Here is a 17,683-nt window from a genome sequence, read left to right as displayed (position 1 = left end):
TCGGTGATTCGAGGCGGATTCCGGTGACTTTGCCACTGTTAATCGAACGGTTGGAAGAAACGAAGCCGTTTTTCGATTCAACCCAAAGCTTGATACGGCGTAATTAATAGCCGGATGATCGGTGATATCAAATTTAACCTGATATTACATTGCATCAAAGAGTGTACCAGTTACAGGTGAGTGTTTATCGAGGCTTTTCGATATTGTACGAACCGTTCTCGAACCTGTTTAGTTTTCGACCATATTTCGACGACACGGTTTCGTATCCTATGGTAACTCTGTATGCTGTTTCGATCTTATTTTTTTACTGGATTGGTTTTACGGTGAAATTCCTATATATCGCATATGTGTGTCATTCTTTCAGTTATGTCGACAAGTAAATCGACGGAATTGACGCCGACGCCGACGCCGACGCCGACGACGACGACGACGACGACGACGACGACGACGACGACGACGACGACGGAGACAACGATGGGTTTCAAGGACAAACAAAAGGCCTTGGAAACGTTGAAAGCTCTGGACGGCCGGGACATTAGCTATCAATACCACGTAATCGTGAGTTTCGTGAGTCGCACCAAGAGAACGCTACAAATCACAAAAGACGAGGAGAAGCTTACCAATTTGCGGGAGGCTTTAAAAGTATTCGAGGATTGGCTGACCGATTACAAGGAGAAGAATCGCGGCAAGGAGAACCTCGCTTACTTGCCGATCGAGACTGTGAATGCCTTTAGGATTCTTGCTCGCAAATACGATGTCTTGGACGAAGAATTCTTCGAGTAATTAACAACTATCTCTATCGGTTTCGTCGACTCTCCGAATATTCTCGATGTAGCTGATGGTCCTCGATCGTATGTTTTTCAGAGTCTACAAGAAGGAAAAGGGAGACTACAAAAGTTTACGGCTCGTAAAGTTCTCAAACGGGAAAATCACCTGGGATATCGAAAGGAATCGAAGATTGAAAGAGATCATCGATAAGATAAAAGAAACGCACGCACAGTGGTACGAGACGGATGTTGGGGATTTCCGGGGATTGCCGACCAAGGAACACGTACGGTGCGTTATGTTGGGATACAGTCCGGATCCGTCTAAGCTGAAAAAGTTGATTTCTCGAGTGAAAGAAAAGTTCGGTTCCGAAGCGTGCGAGAAGACAGTGGCCGATGCCGATGAGAAGGAGCCCGGCGAGAACAAGCCAGCGAAGAGGAGCCGCGAAAGTTGGACGAGTAGTACGAGTAGCGAGTCCGAAGACGGAGAACCGGATAAGAAAGTGGCGAAGCGATCGGTCCGACGAGAATCGTCGGAAGCTAACGGAGAGAAGAATCCAAGAGAAGAATCAATGGTTTGATAAAAGCGTTTTATTAAACGGTTTGCCCACCGAACGGCACACTCGATCCATAATGTGGGTTTTTATTGTTAATCACGATATCGGAAAACTGAATCGACTGCTACCTACGTTCGCGGACAAGTTGAAATGTTAGAAAAAGTTATTCGACTCGATCGATGCTTGTACGGGGGGTAATGAAAGTTCGGTACTATGTACAAAAGAATATTGATTAAATATCGATTCAAAAGAACGTTATCGATCATGATCATGATAACGATAACGAAAACGAAAACGAAAACGAATCTCTAATAAAGATAAGCTACACACGTATACTTACAGTTTATAGTCTTGCTCCAAAACGAAAACTCTCATCTTTTTACGATAGAATTGGTCGCGATAGAGCCGACATCTGGTAGACGGATTCGAATGTTTCGCCGGCGGCTGATTGCGAGCCGTGAGCCTTCGTGCTTCGGAGTTCCGAGCTGCTCCGACTCCGAGCCAGCCGGCATACTCGCCATTTTTGTTGTTTTCGCGTCGTAGTCGTACCGTAGAATTTCAAGATGGCGCGAGCTGTCAAAGTTTTTCGACCGCGGAACGCTCAATCGATAGTTTTGATTGCCGCTGTGCGACTCGCGAGAGTGGGCGAGCCTTGGGTCTGGTTTTGAGGTTAGGGTTAGTGACTCGGTGACACTGGAAACTGCGGTTACGAGTTCTTTCCGTGTGCGTGCGAGCGAACGCGGTGCCAGAACAGAACCGTCTCACGTTTTCGAGACGTTCTATGGAACAGGACGTATACAAGCACAAGCCCGAGCCCATGCCAATGCTACTTCGAATACCGATACCGGGCCAGACGAGCTGCAAGATCGTATCGTGAAAGCGTTCGTAAACTGACGATACGAAACATACATACGTTCGAGAGGGAATGGCACGCGTTCTCGCAACCGATCTGCTTATTTTCTGTGCACGAATAAAATCCTCGGAAACAAGGAAATCTACGTACCGCTTTAGGCCAGCTAAAAATAGCAGTTTCGTCCATCGCGGTTCGTAGGCCTCTATGTTCCTCGATCAACGCTATCGTGGTGCCAGTTCCAGTATGTATTTCTCGACATTGTTTAAAAACGGATCACGATGTAACACGTGACATAACGATCCACCTCGTTTGTTCGCACGGTCCACTTGTTTCTTGCCGATAGAAGAAATCGAAAGCTAAAATGCAAGTAACGACATAGAAAGGGACATGGTTTGAAAAACCAAGTAAGTTTGTAAAGGGTAGAAGGAAAAGATGGACAAGAAACAGCGAGCTAGTGCGCCAAAAGTTTGAGTCGCAATGGATAAACAAGTGAAGTGAAGTGAAGTGAAGCGGAGTGAAGCGAAGTGAAGTAAAGTGAAAATGTCACAAATCGCGGATGCCGAGAGTGAAGCCGGCTCCATCTGCGACGAGGAACGCGTGAGGAAGTTGTTCCAAGCATGCGACGGCGACGGAGATGGTTTTATCGACAGGTGAATAGTCCGATCGGAGCTGATCGTTAGTTCCTTTACATGTTTATGTCAGATTAACCGTTGATTACTTGAAACAATGTTTCTCTATCGAATAATTGCGTGACTAAAACGAAATGTTTTCTTTACGCATAGGTAGCTGGTAGTAGCGATTAAATAGCTGTGTACGTATCAATCTACCTACTTACTTATATACGAATTCAACTGTCACACTTCGGAACTGTAGCATACTTGTTGCAACCATAGAACGATATTTAAAATTTAATACGATTAATTGTCGATTAACTCTTCACCACGCGAATCTGATCAAAATTGCCTTTTAATTTATATAATATTCGTATACGTATACGTATATTCGTTGTGGCAAGCGATATTACGAATTAATCCGTCCGGAAAACGCGTTCTGCTCTTTTTTTTCGCTACCACCGTATGTGAATAAACTTCCAAGATACGACGAGTATGTATGGAAAACAGCATACAACGCGCTTACCGTGGTTTCTTCGTTGAACGCATAACCGTGTTCGTTGCTCTCTGTTTCACGTCTTTCGTTCCGTTTCGTTAATTGTTCGGTGCCAAACCATTGCTCCCGCTGCGACTTGTAATACCTATTCGGATCGTTTCTCGCGAAAATTAACCAACCGACGCGCGACGCCGGAAAATCGAGGCTGTTACCGGGGTATTTGTATTCTTGCCTGCACGAAGCAACCAAGCTTCGTTTTTAGCATCAAACGGTTACCGATGCGAACTTTGAATCTTCCTTTCAGATCTTTCACTTCGTTCCGGGATGAATTTCCGCGCGCAGATATACATGTATGTAGAGTATAAGAGCGAACGATATATCATTCGCTAATACAGTCTGTTAACTTTTATGTTGTATCTTGACGATAGTATCATTGCTGGCTCGAAAACGATTAAACGATTAAACGATTAAACGATTAAACGATTAAAATCCTCACCAAGATAATAGGTATTATATTATCACAAAAGGTCTAACGATAAAGGATTACTCTAATTCGAAAGACTCCGTCGAAATTTCGTCGGTGAAACAGCATGAAAATGAAAAAGGGAAAAGGAGAAAGCAAAAGAAGAAAGGGAAAGAGAAAGAGCGAAGCGTTTTCTCGTTTTTCTTTGTGTGTAAAACTTGCCATTCGAAGCTACCCTTGGAAACGAGATCGCTCTCCGTGCTTCTCACCGTTAGACTTGTACCTACTATTTATGTACTTTTAAATACTCTACCGAAACGTTCCTACCCTTGTTTTAGCTTGCGCGATTACCGCACTCCGTTTTCCTCAGTTATATGTTAGAAACCGATGGTGCGAAAATCTAGCGATGCGAACGTCAGACAAAAGTCATGGCACTTTGGTTGCTATAATTCAAAGATACCTTCGACCTCTGGCACTCGATTAATCACGCGATACGCACGCAAATTCCAGCGGCCAAATACCATGCCGACTACGACTGTGTTTGTTTGTTCGTTTGTTCGCTGCCTCATCCGCAACCAGAACGTACCTGACCTACCTAAACGTACGATTGCACGCTACCGAAACGCGTGAAAACGCATCGATCAGTGCGTTCCGTAGAAATGTTGCAAATCGCAGTGGGCCGATATCGAGGTCACGTCACCCATTTCCTATGTACGATACTCGAAAAGTAACTATCGACCCGTTGATGATAACTCGGATATTGAAAGGCCGCGAAAGAGAATAGAAGACGACAAAGGATAGATATGGGGTTGGCGGTAGTTACAGTTACGGTTACGGTTACGGTTACGGCTACGCTATGGATGCGTGTGTGTGGCGAGCGTTCGGGTGCGGGAGAACGCTCGGTGTTTTTCTCAGTGAAAACGCGGCATTAGGTAATGTTTCGTTTCTCTCGGTTCTTTCCCTCTTTCACGTAACGAAAACTTGGCCATCTCTCGGCTCTCCCTAACCCTTTTCTCTCTGTTGTCTCTGTTGTTTTCTTTTTAACGACGGACCTAACTGGCGCGGCGCGATGCGGCATATCCAGCCAGGGAACATCGAAGCATCCGAAAAGGGAGGATTATCCGAAGGAGAAGCAGCCCTTTTATTCGCGGTGTGCCCGATTGAAGGGTGTGTGCGCGAGCAAAATAGACCGGAACGCGCTTAACATGAAATACCCATGTCGCTTTTCATCGACCGAGCGAGCAACCCTTTTTCACCGCGTATTTGTTCGCTTTTTCGCCGCTTACAACCCACTCTTTCTATTCGTTTTCTTTCTTCTGTAGCGGTGCAACCTTCGACCCGAAAACTTTCTCGTGGAACAAGTGTACGGATGGGTATCGTCCATGTTTCGGGGCTAAAGTGGTATTTGTTGCGATGAAAAATCGCCAACCGCGAACATTAGGAAAATTGCAACTAAGCTTATTCGAACAATAACGTGTGTGAGATCCGATCGACGCAACGCGGACGTTATCCTTGTTCGCGTACTGGCGTTCGCCTTCTCTAAACTATTCTCCAACGAGTTTCCGACTTTTTGTTTCTTCTTCGTCGCAAAGCATGTTCGTAAAATCGATGCTCCAAAGTATTCTTCCGTTTGAAATTTTAGCCAAGATCTGCTGACGGTGTGCAGGGAACTCAATCTCGAGAATTCGGTGGAGGAGTTGATGAGGGAATTAGGAGCGGATGAGCACGGTCGCATTTCCTATCAAGAGTTCCTGAGACGACGGTTAGCTTTGCGACCAGAAATCGAAGCTCTCAGGTCCGGCAAGCACCGAACTAGTCCACATCATACGCACACGCCAGAGTATTTGCCTACCAGCAGCGACAACAGTCTCGGTGAGTTATCGTTTGGCATTTCGTTCTATCGTTGTAAGCCATTTTTCAAAGGTACACGAAACGTGTTTCGGAAAGAAAGATTTTTACGTTTTGAATAAGCTGATTTTTCGTCTTGTTCAGGTACCGTATCGGGCCGTCATGAAAGTTGGGAATTCGATAGTGGAGCAAGAGATCTCTCTCCGGAGCCTCATACCCTTCAGAAGCTAGTGGAAGCTGCCGCAGGAGGAACCGGAAATATGCTGGATTTGGCGAATAAGGTAGACATCGGACAATCGAAACTGCCTACTTTTTTTTTCCGTGTACCAGACGTGAAAATATTTCCGATCGCTTGACCGTTATCGACCGGTACGGAGGTCACATGATGTACAAGAGCCTGCGATGCGATCCCCTGTCCGCCCTCCGTGGTTCGTGGTTCGTGATTCGTCACCTAGTCGGTAATTGCCAATAAAAATGCGTCTCGTTTCATCCAACGAACTACCTCTATCAAGTTGACAGGAGATACATTGTAAGTTTGAATTGTTCCAATCGATAGATATCGAAATGTATGTAGAACAATTTTTCACGATTACTTTTTAACCGACTTCGAAAAAGAAGGAGGTTATTTTCTTTTTCCTCAACTTTTCGTGGTCGGAAATATTACTTTCTCGAAAAACATTGGTATAATAATCACGTAAAAAGTTTTCAGTTTCGTCCTCTTGGTCGACGCCGACGGATCGAACGCTCGCGTGGCCAATGTTTTTCTATGGGAAAACACGATCGTTACCTTCTATCGCGACGGTTGCTCGCTTTTCTTCCCCCGGATATTTACTTCCCGCCTATCTTCCAGTCTCGAGAATTTCATCTGCGTTGGGGTCTACGAGCTTTGGAACGAATTGTTCGAGCTGCCACGACACTACGACGCAATAAACTGGGGGCGTCTACTACACGGTCGCAGTCTATTACTCGTACGCGTAACTACCTACGAATAAATTAATAAAAATTTAATTTCTTTGTTAACGCATCTTCCGTTCGCTTCCATGTATTCAACGGAACACGTTCAATTCATTTTTGTCAACAAATTATCGATAATTTTACGAGAATCGATCGGCTTAGTCGTTTCTATGGTAAGAGCCAGTAACGATCAGGTAAGCGTACGCTTTAACGTGTAGTCGTCCGAACGAGATGAATTTTATTTTACAACACGCGAGAGCTCTTTAGACCTTGGACTATTATTTAGTCCCTATTGTCAAGTTGGATAGTCAAGGTTATAGACGTAGACATGGATATAAAATAGGCCAGCATCGACGAGTAACGCAAGTATACAAGGATATGTATTTGGCAATCGGTGTAAGAGAGACGAGAATATCTCTGAGTTTTCGATGCGATGCGTCCCAAGATCGGCTACTCTCGGCATCGCTCGGACTCTTTCGGCCACCGCTACGTGAAATGCGTAAAGGGTGTGGGAGAATCGGTGGCTCAGTCCGTCACCGAGCGAGCGTTTTGTCTGATGTACTAGTGATTGGTCACCGTCACGAGTCACACGAGTCACACGAGTGTCACGACTCACGCGTCATCGCTCCGAGTAACCGATATCTCGTGCGCACACCACTAATAATCTATTACATGTACAATTTTTTCACGCGAGCCATAGTCGTGTTGTCCGATTTCAAAGGACAAAACGTCGACGTCGCTATACTTGGACGGCACTGATCGAGTGTTTGTACTTTGCTTCCTGGCCAATTTTCCTTAGAGGTCGAAGTGTTACCAGTAACGATCGGTAATCGGATAGGGCAAACGATAATGCGTTGACACCGTATCTCAACCTCTTTATAAACTGTTTTATGAATGTCGCGTCGTCTTTAGATATGTCGCCGGTAGGTTCGGTAACGCATACAAGATTGTTGTATGCTTTTCCGGTTCTTGTTCGGTTGTTTACATTTTAAAAATAAAACAACATTCCTACACCTAGATCGATTCGCTACTACTACGCTAAGCTACTACTAATATTACCGATACGGAACGAGGTAAAATTTCAAGGTCGCTCAAAGTACGAATACCGATAAATTTACTCGATTGATTTTCGTACACGTTACGAATTGGAAAGTATCGCGACACGCAAACACATCGAATAACGAGTAACGATACATCGACCGAACGTTTCCCAGCTCCGGATAACGACGTATCAACCGATAGTAACGCACAGGCACTCGTTGAGAATCCCCTATCGAAATAGATTTCTAGAATTCGATCTCTGGTAGCATGAAAATTCAACGATTATCAAACGACGACGACGACGACACGACGACGACACGACGACGACGATTCGACGCGCGATGCTTAAGATTGACAGAGGTTGGTCCACATTTACGTAAAATGCTGGAAAGACGATCAATCGCGCGACGAGAATCAATGTAAAAGCAATTAAAGCGATGCTAGCAACGTGAATTGCGCGTCAACGTACACAACCTAACGTTATTTCTCGTGCATTTGTTCCATCTCGGAGTTGTTCCATCTTTGTCGAGTCGTTGTCGGTACGATAATCTGAAGCTAATGGTAAGACAATCCGTCTCATATCTACCGACCAGGAAGCGCTCGAGTCTATGCGACTCGTTTCGATGTTTCGACGCAAAAGTAGAAAACGAGCTGTAACGTTAAAAGAGGACGGGGAATCAACGATGCGAACAACGAGCTACTAGCTGCGAAATGAAATAATTATCGACTTTATCGCGAAATCTTTGTTCCACGCGTTGGCATAATTATCACAAAAATAACAACGAAACGGTGGAATCGGTTCTGAAACATTCGGAAAGTTCTTCCATGACGGTTTTTATCGTATCGACCCCGCGTAAAGACTAATTGCAGCAGGTGGTAAGGACCTCGTTAAGTCTGCTCCGGAAACCTCTAGCCCTTTCTCGCGTTCATAATTACCGATCGAGTAATTCATTTATTTAACCGCATATGCGTATGTGCTTGATCCGTCCGTTTGCGACGACGCCGACGCGACGTTCTCTCCGAACCTTGATCTCGTCGGGAATCGATACACATAATAGTATACTCTGGCTAGAGCAACTAACCACCACCTTTCTAGATCGACAAGTTTATGCCAACTGTGATCTCGTACGAATGCAATTACGGTAATCGGTCGTTCAACTTTTGGGTTGTTGGTAAATATGTTTACTACCGAAAGAGATTTATAATCACGCTCGGTTCTTCGATTCGAGAGTATCGCGCACGATTTTCGTTTTAATTCGTTGAGGAAGGCCCTGTAATAGAATCACAAGAGGCGTCGAAACGCATCGTTGAAAAGCTAACAAATAGCCGTGTAACCGTAGGGAGAACATCCAAGACCAACGTTGACCGGGCCACTAATGACAGGTTAACGAGCACCCGGAATGCCGCGCTCGTTAAACACGTTGAACGCGAAAAAAAAAACTTTAACGGGCAAATCTGACGCCATTAAAGCGTTTAGCCCTAGGTGTTGGAGCTTTTCCATGATTTTGACATCGACTAAATCACTGTTGCTTGTCGCCAGACGAAAACTCAACGAACTTGGCACGTACCAAACCGACAAAATTTTTGCCGTGCTGCCGTACAAATTCTAATTAGCAGCTACGATTTTCTCGTTTCACGCTTTAAATTCGATTCGAACAAGTTCGAACAAGTTTCGATAGTGCAAAACTCGTTGATAAATTTTTACCTTTTCATACATTTTTCTATTCTTATTATTATTTTTCTTATTCGTTGGTGCAGTAACAAAACATTCGTTATACGTAAATAAGATGTATCGTCGATTCTCGTTCGGGACGTAACGAATCGATTCTGCTCGGTTCAACTATCGATCGCTACGATATCATGACGAGTCAAACAGATCCTACGGAGAGAAAGAATTAACGAAAAAGCACGAGAGGCAACGTGGCGGGCTTCACGGTAGCCGCAAACAATGGCTCCGCGGATCGGTTACACCGCCAGAGAGTGCATCAGCAACAGCAACATCGGTACTGTCAACGAGCGAACAAATTCTCAGTGCAAACGAATAGAGTCTCTAATATTGGCAAAGAGATTTTGGAGACGGCGCGTCGAAACGACCCGATTTACGTACACTGTGCCACAACCGAGAACGAGGATGCCGAGAAAGATGAGAAAGAAGAATCGAAAGGATTAACTAGGTCCCGATCGTGGCTCTGCTGCCCGGGTGATCGCGGCTCCGATACAACTGTTCCTATACAAGTTGAAATTAATCACAGAGACAAACATCGTGAATCTGTAAGTCTGGGAGTTTATTCGACGCTACGTGTTTTCCGACAATTTCTACCTATCATTGCACGCACTTTAAATATACATTAGATGACAATTTAGAGTCTACTCTGTAAGCTCATACGAAATCGACTACTCTTTAAACTTTAATCCCGTAGAGATAGTACCGCCGGTGACGAGCGACCGACGCCGACGCCGACGCCGACGCCGACGCCGACGCCAACCAGACGATCGATATCGCAGTCAAGTTTCCGAATAACCTTTAGTTCGTTCTCTGGTAATTTCGTTTTCCCTCTGTCGACACTTTCGACCAACCGAATAAATCTATTTAATTTCATGTTTTCCGTCGAATCATCCAAAGTATCGCGCCACGAGATTTTCTGCTGCACGGAGGGTATCAATTTTTCGTATAGACCATCGAAAAAGATATCTCTTCCAAATGTCGTAAATTTACGACGAATACAACAGTTAAAAGTTACGAGCGTCTAACGAAGTAAGCGTTCCCGATCGAATTTAACCCCCGCACTGCCGCCGCGTGGGTTGGCCCACTCTTATTATCGTTCTCTTTTCATTCGTTAAATTCTCATTTTACGTTTTTCTTTACGTTTGCTGCGATACTTTTCTTCGTGTAGCTGTGCGATACGAGCGCACATCTACAGCCCCTCAGGTAAATTCTGCGTTTCCATGTAGAAATGCTCGACGGCCTCTCCCCGATCAGCCTTGTCGTTAGCATTACACCGCTGCTTCGCTTAACCACAATTTCCGGTATCGCTTTACAACGCACGCAAGCAAAGTATCCAAAGGCCGTGGATGTCTCGCAAAGGAAATTTGGTCCGATTGTTCGTTCTTTTCGATCCTCGAGGCGCACTCACGAAAGAAAAAAGAAACGAGACGGAAAGCAACTCCAATCCCGTCCAACCTGTCTTTGGTAACCTGTCGTGTCGTGAGTAATTGCGAAGAATTTACAATGCAAGCCTCGTTTTATCGACGCAACGAGGTATATACAAGTACATACGATTGTATGTAGTTACCTATGTTTATCGATTCTAATTTTTGGCAAACAACCTCGTTTACTCTATCAGGAGTACGACGCTATCGAAAGAAAACCGAAATTAGGAAAAAGCTAATCTTTATTAGCGATGTTACAGCTATTATTCGCGCATGGATCGTTAAAAATCACGTAAATCGATGAACGAAAACAACGTTTAGGTTCTCTTCGGGGCACACGTCGGTACCAAACTTGTTCCACAAGTACCAACGTTACAGCGTGGAGGAGCCATCGTGCAACGTCTATTATCCGGACAGGGGGGCGCGTCCTCGCAGCTTTTCCCTGGTAGATGAATGTAGTCATCCGACTCTGCCATAGACGTCGCGAAAACTACCGCCAAGATAACCATCAAGCTCAATAATCGTTTCATCTTTTAAGATTCTTCTCAAACGAACGTATCGAACGTATCCCACCTAAAAATTGTTCGATTTGTTGTGTATGGAGTATACGCAGTGTATATTCGATAAAACAACGTCGAATAAAGTACACGAACGGACGATTATCGAGGGAGTATGTGTAGACCGAAAGATCGTACTTGTTTTCGCGAATATGGAATGAGAAATTATTCTACGTATTTAATTTACCTGTTATATCGTGATGTAACGTTGACAAGATTTCCACGGGACCTTTTCGACACCGCGAAACCACTAGCCGGATCTCGAATAAAACCGCGTAATTGCGAACGGTGATTCTTATACACGCGGATCTATTACGTGACCAGAAATCATTAGCGTCGTAGTTGGTCGTAGTCGTCGCGTTTACTAACCGTACGTTACAGCCGGTTGCCTCCGCGAAGGACACTCGTGCACTCGTGATGCCGTCGTTGTAAACAGGAATGTTCGCGGCCACGCCGACGGAATGTTTTCTTCTCTTTCTCGCGTTCGCGCTCGAAATTTCCCGAATACGTCGGAAATTAATCAAGACCGGCCGACGATAAGAAGGGGGTCCATCCCCGAGGCCGTCACCATTTACGGAAAATTAAGCTACATACTGTTTTTTTTAACACGAAAGTGTTTTATATAGATCGGGGGAGGGCACCTAATATTGGTAAAAAGTGTGACGAAAAAGCGTTACGCTATGAGTCACGTCTATTCTCTCGGACATCTTTCTCTTTCACTCTCTGTCCTTTTCTACGTTCGACGCTAGACTCGAGCCAAATGTAAACACAGAATAGACATTATACCAAATGTTGAAATTGACACGGTTCGACTCGTCGCATCGTTTCGAACGTTCTCGATAACGATGCCGTATCCGATGAAATTTGAATTAAGAAAGTGAATTTGTTTAGACTATCGCGAGCATTTGTTTAGATATAGCCATTGAGTAATGGTTTTGGTTGCAGCTTCACGCGGCCGCGCTCTCGTCCCTGCGATCCGAGGTAGCTGAGCTAAACTCGAGACTGATAACGGCAACTAGGGCAAGGGAAGCTGTCGAAGCGGCTTTGGTTCGAGCCGAGGTCCAAGCAGCGAGAGCCGAACAGAGAGCAGACCAACAAGCAGCGAGACACGAGGAAAGGCTTACAGAGTTGCACTCTGTGATCGCCGAGCTCGGCAGGCAGCTCGAAAGGCATCGAGCTACCGTAATCGCCGAGGAGGATGAGTCCGGTAATGGAGAACCACCGATTCTCTACATTTATTACGCGGCTCGAAAAGTTGCTCGGCTATAGACTCCCACGTGATATATATCGCTGTTACCTTTTCAAAAACATACATTGGTACCGTAATTAAATTACGGTATATTGTAATTTTCAATGCACATTCGACTCGATCGATGAAATACAATAACTCGCGAGCGAATCGCAGCCTCGGTTCAACATTGAATCATTGTGTCTTCCTTGTTGCCATGTCTTACGATTCGTAGAAATAGAGACGAGCAGAGATGCGGAGGGCTCGATCACGAATCCGGTCGAAGAGAGCGAAGGTGGTGGCGATATCCATGGTGACGGAGATCGTACCTTAGCGGACGTCGATTCCAGCTGCTGCGAAGATATCGAGCCGCGTGCTATCGAGGTACGAAACTTTGAGAAACAGTTGAATTAGTTAATCGGTTAACGATTAATATTTCTCTTTGTAAAAATGGCACTATATCGATAGAATGAGAGAGAACAGTTGGATAGTCCGGCGGCGTTGCCGACCCCAGAGCCAACGCATCAGGCAGTCTCGTGCCAAAGCGTGGCGGTGGCTACGTTACAGGAAGAGATCACAGCTCTTCGAGCAGAAATTGCGAGCCTACAAACGCAACTCGCTAGTTGTAAAAATCACGCTAGCAGTCAGAAGCAGCACCAGCTTGACAGCGAATCGCCTCGCAGAGAACCAAGAGTGGGTACCGATCGTATTTATTCTATTTCTCCAACTTTTTGAACAGTATTTTCCGATGATTCATTCTTTAACTTGTTAACCCTTTGGATTTCACGAGCCGATTTTTCCGACCAACGAATCGACCATCTTCCGTGGCATTCAAATAATTCAACTTAAAAAGTGGTGTATCAAAGACATATCAAGGATATTCGACGAGTTAATATTGAACGTTCGAGCCAGAATAAAGTTTCGCAAAAAATATTTTTAACCACACTTTCGACGTAACATCGCCATGTACTTACGTACTCTTTCCATTGCTGCAGACAAGGGGCAACACCAGCTCGCCAGAACCTTTGAGTGCACCTTGTTCGCCGCTCTTACCACCTCTACAGACACCGCCGACAAAGAGCGTAACGAGGGAGGAAGCTCCGGTTCTGAAAATGGCCGAGAGGGTGAGACTCAGAAGAACGGACGAGAGGCATATCACAGGACCCGATATTACCAACTTGGGGGTATGTACCTAATCGTTTCCATATCCACGCGTGCCTAGAATATCAAAATGGTTTTCGTCAAAATGGTTCCGATTACCGACAACACGGTTAGGTATGCTCCACGATGGTAGCAGAGCACTTGGTGTCCGATTTGCTCGAGCACTCGAACCTTCAAGAACTGAACGGGTCCGAGAGACAGTTCGAAGTTGAAACGGAGAGACTGAACAGCAGACTAGAGCACGCGCGAGCAAACAACGCTGTCCTTGCGCTCACTTTGCACGAGAGCAAAGCGCAATGCGATAGGTATCGTCAAACTTACATACGCCTCAACCGATCAACTACACGCCTCCCAGTTTTCTGCACATCTTTTTTCTCCCTCAGATTGAGCCTACTGGTAGGAAAGTACGAGTCAAATGCTACCGCGTTACGCCTAGCTCTTTCCTACAGCGATCGCGCGATAGAAGCTTACGACGTTCTCGTAGCCTTGTTGGAAAGCGAGATCGGTTTGTCAACGGAAAGAACCAGTACTACGATCGATAACCGAAGGGCAGCCGAGCACGTAGCCTATCATGTTTTGAATAAATTGGAAAACGACTGTACCAACACTCTAAATGCACCGTGGGAGGATAGCATAGTCTTGTCGGATGAGTAAGGACAATTTGTTCGCGCGATTCCATCCATCCATCCATCCATCCATCCATCTGGATTACTCTTTATCTTTAGATCTGAAGTAACGTGGAGCGTCGAAGATGAACAAAGGCTCAGAAGGCACATCAGTAGACTAAAAGGAGAACGTGCTATGGTCAGATCGACCGCAGTGGAATTGGAAAGTATTCACTCGGAACCCTTGAACTCTAAGAACACCATTTCTCTAGCAGAAGCTCGAAAATTAGACTTGGAAACCGCCGTGTTAATGCAGGTCGGTACCTAATTCCGTCTATCATGCGAGTCGTTTCCAGTCACTTTTCGGCCAAATCAGTCAAATATACTCCTCTCGTAATAATCGAGCAGGAATTGATGGCTATGCGAGAAGACAAAGCAGAGTTACGAGCACGCGTTTTCCTCTTGGAGAAGGAACGGGCTACCATAGAATTAAAATTAAACGCACGCGACACGCAAATTGCAGCCCAACATGCTGCCATTGAACATCTCCAAGGCCAACTAAACGATACGGAGGCCATGCTAGCAATGGCATCGAATAAAGTAAGATCACGATTTCCATTTAAAATTCAAAATTATCTTCTTCGAACTGGTAAATTGTATACGCACAGGATCGAGGTTTGAGCGACAACGAAAGCGAAGGCATAGAATCCGAATTGATAGAGGCGCTAGGTCGAGAAGCTAGGCTAAAGGAACGATTACAGGAACTAGTTTCGACGTTGGATAAAGTTAACAAGAACTCCGAGCTAAGACATCAACAGTCGGCTGAACTTGTCAATGACCTGAAAAGAGCCAATGGGTAATTTGATTGTGTGCCAAAAAAGAATTTCAAATTTACGACAAATCGTCTCCTAACCGTATTTCTATTTTTAGAGCTCTGGTACAGACTTTAGAGAAATCCAAGAAAAAATATCAATCCAGGCTGAAGAAGTTGGAACAACAAATGTTAGGAATGGTAGAAAGACATGCCGCGCAGGTATGACTAAGGACAAATATAATCAAAATTCGCTAACGTTTACTATACGTTTCACATTCGTCTTAATCTACATAAATTACAATATTTCCGTGGCTCCCGATCTTTTTTCTCAAATAATCCAAGACCACGTGAAACCTGTGGAAGAAAACGTCTTCTCAGCTATATTAAGCGAAAAAAAATGCTTAATTTGCAACTACTCACAACCTCCGATGTCGATTGTGTGCTTCTTGTACGTACGTTAAACGGACTGTGTTCGCATTTCACGTAATCTTTCTTCGACCGCCTCCTCTAATCGCCTTCTCTTGTACGTCTTGTAAAAGTTAACCTCTCCAACGTGCCAGTGTATCATAGTAAACTCCAGGACGGCACCGGCAGCAAAGAACACTGGTAAAATACGAAATTCACCGAGAGCCTTCCCGGGCAAATTATTATACCATATTTTCAATTTCCTTCTCAGCTTGTAATGCAATTTAGTTGACATTCTTATTACAAACGAAATAACCTATATCATCCGGCACTCGCCATCTTGTTTTTAATCATCGGCGCAGAGCCAAGCGAACCAATCCACATCCACTTTCCCCATTTCCATGTTCCATGTATTTCTGCGCAATCGCGTTCCATTCAATGTATTTCATAGAAATTAACGAATTATTTGCGGTCGTTTAAATATTTTTTCGAGAACCTTTTTATACGCACATGAATTTATAGGCGAAAATGCTGAAGCAACGCATAGCATTACTGGAGGAGGAATCGGCAGGATACAAAACCAGTCTACCGCTTCAGTCGCAAAGTTCTGGAGCCAGTGAAACGTCGTTATGACAATTGAGTGATTAATGAAAATCATTGGTCATCGTCTCGACGCGGGAATATTTTTTATTATCTTTCCTGTCGTTGCAGTCTAATCGAAACGAAGATAAAAATTTACGTATTTTTCTACAGGAATAGTTATTCGAAAATAATGCTTGATTATTCGCTTTTTGTAATTCTATAAAAAAGATTGCGCGTGTAGTGGCTATCCTAACGAATTTCAATCACCAAGTTAGGCTTTGCGAATCTGTTACCGAGATACATCGATGCGTGCAAACTATTTAACAAAGTCCTCCAGGTGTACCGTGACGTATAAATGATTGTTACTTAATAATATATGTCGTTTATAGACCGTGATATTCATCTTGTACATATGTATATTTCAAGCATTAAAGAGAAGCGTGATACATGTAAACTATGATGAAATAAATTGTGCTTTATTAAATCGGTTACTATTGACAAACCTTTGCATTAATTTTACAAAGCGTATCGTTATTTCATGTGTTTTTTTTTACTTTTCCTCACCCCGTAATAATTTCACCATCTAGATGATCGAGTTTCTATACGTATATCGTAAAATTTGTAATATTGTTACGCATTGTTACACACGTTAAAAAAAGCCAACATTTATTGCGTTACCTTTATATACATTTCAATTTCTGTAAGCAATGTGTCGTGAATCATTGTTAAAATTATTCAAAATTATTCTTACTTCATTACTGTATCCGGTGCAATTACGTTTCTGCTAATCTTTCTTTCACTGCCTGTTCTATAAGATCGTCTAGATCGTCGAGTGGTTTGTATACAACGTGTACACATTGTGCACCAGCCATCATAGAAAGCATCGCCATTGAACAAAAAGATACGAATCGCAAGTATGACACTCCGGCAGGCATTATGTATGTTTTTCAACTGTCGTCGACACAATTCGTAATTCAGTCTCGCGAATATAATCCTTACTGATTTCGTAACCGCGATTCTTTGTGTCTTCACGATGGTTCACGCAATCACGCGACCATTAAAGATCTGGCTTTCCTCGACTGCCTCTTTTACCAGCTATTTCTTCTATTCCTAATCAATAATCCCACTTTCTAAATACTCGTTACTCACGTTAGATCGTTAGTGTACTTTTTCGAATAATAATTTTATGGTATGTTAAACACTATTACGCTGATTACGCTTACTGTATTGTATATCCACTTGTACGCATGTACGCATGCGTCTTCGAACGAGTATCACCGTGAACGTAGCAAACTATATATTTTAGCAATATCGATAGTAAAATATGGTTAAATTGAAAACGAGAATCAAACACGACCAACTTATTTATTCCATAGTAAATTCTCCACTTAAATTTTATTTGCATTTAAAGTCAGAGATTGTAATGAAACTGAAATGTAGTGTAATCGATGTTAATTGACATGAAATGAAAAAAGAAATTAGACTATCGATCTGTAACTTTTCGCTTTCTTTATAAGTCGTAGTTGTTTTGAAGTAATTATTGATGTATGTTGAGTTAGAAAAATATATTACACAGCAAATGATTTTCGATTTT

At 43.8% G+C, this 17,683-nt stretch overlaps 4 protein-coding genes across 6 annotated transcripts; 2 read left to right on the top strand and 2 right to left on the bottom strand.

Moving 5' to 3' along the window:
• The first annotated feature begins 26 nt into the window (after positions 1–26).
• LOC128885996 (uncharacterized) lies at positions 27–1,626 on the top strand. Of its 2 annotated transcripts, XM_054140493.1 has the most exons (4): positions 28–176; positions 365–414; positions 454–779; positions 865–1,626. In XM_054140493.1, exons 2-4 carry the CDS (start codon positions 367–369, stop codon positions 1,343–1,345), a joined length of 855 nt encoding a protein of 284 aa, XP_053996468.1. In that variant the 5' UTR covers positions 28–176; positions 365–366; the 3' UTR covers positions 1,346–1,626. The 2 variants fall into 2 exon arrangements, with proteins under 2 accessions (XP_053996462.1, XP_053996468.1); XM_054140487.1 differs by having other exon boundaries at positions 27–176; positions 365–779.
• A 153-nt stretch (positions 1,627–1,779) lies between these two features.
• Positions 1,780–16,573, top strand: LOC128885886 (colorectal mutant cancer protein). The gene is made up of 14 exons (XM_054140214.1): positions 1,780–2,824; positions 5,387–5,616; positions 5,737–5,873; positions 12,240–12,501; positions 12,758–12,906; positions 12,991–13,215; positions 13,518–13,706; positions 13,798–13,988; positions 14,067–14,333; positions 14,409–14,604; positions 14,697–14,888; positions 14,957–15,144; positions 15,219–15,321; positions 16,030–16,573. Exons 1-14 carry the CDS (start codon positions 2,715–2,717, stop codon positions 16,138–16,140), a joined length of 2,550 nt encoding a protein of 849 aa, XP_053996189.1. The 5' UTR covers positions 1,780–2,714; the 3' UTR covers positions 16,141–16,573.
• On the bottom strand, positions 15,323–15,919 carry LOC128886094 (small integral membrane protein 4). Its single transcript, XM_054140665.1, has 2 exons — positions 15,559–15,919; positions 15,323–15,456 (listed from the first exon to the last, which is right to left on the bottom strand). Exon 1 carries the CDS (start codon positions 15,800–15,802, stop codon positions 15,560–15,562), a length of 243 nt encoding a protein of 80 aa, XP_053996640.1. The 5' UTR covers positions 15,803–15,919; the 3' UTR covers positions 15,323–15,456; position 15,559.
• Positions 15,900–17,346, bottom strand: LOC128886102 (ubiquinol-cytochrome-c reductase complex assembly factor 6). Of its 2 annotated transcripts, none has more exons than XM_054140687.1 (2): positions 16,841–17,346; positions 15,900–15,923 (listed from the first exon to the last, which is right to left on the bottom strand). In XM_054140687.1, exon 1 carries the CDS (start codon positions 17,022–17,024, stop codon positions 16,863–16,865), a length of 162 nt encoding a protein of 53 aa, XP_053996662.1. In that variant the 5' UTR covers positions 17,025–17,346; the 3' UTR covers positions 15,900–15,923; positions 16,841–16,862. The 2 variants fall into 2 exon arrangements, with proteins under 2 accessions (XP_053996662.1, XP_053996652.1); XM_054140677.1 differs by lacking the exon at positions 15,900–15,923 and adding an exon at positions 16,085–16,219.
• Between the last annotated feature and the right edge of the window lie 337 nt (positions 17,347–17,683).

The sequence above is a fragment of the Hylaeus anthracinus genome, unplaced genomic scaffold (genome assembly GCF_026225885.1).
Source record: "Hylaeus anthracinus isolate JK02 unplaced genomic scaffold, UHH_iyHylAnth1.0_haploid 0, whole genome shotgun sequence".
In the NCBI taxonomy this organism is placed as follows: domain Eukaryota; kingdom Metazoa; phylum Arthropoda; class Insecta; order Hymenoptera; family Colletidae; genus Hylaeus; species Hylaeus anthracinus.
The sequence above is the reverse complement of the archived record's forward strand: the minus strand, read 5'-3'. Positions and strand labels throughout refer to the sequence as shown.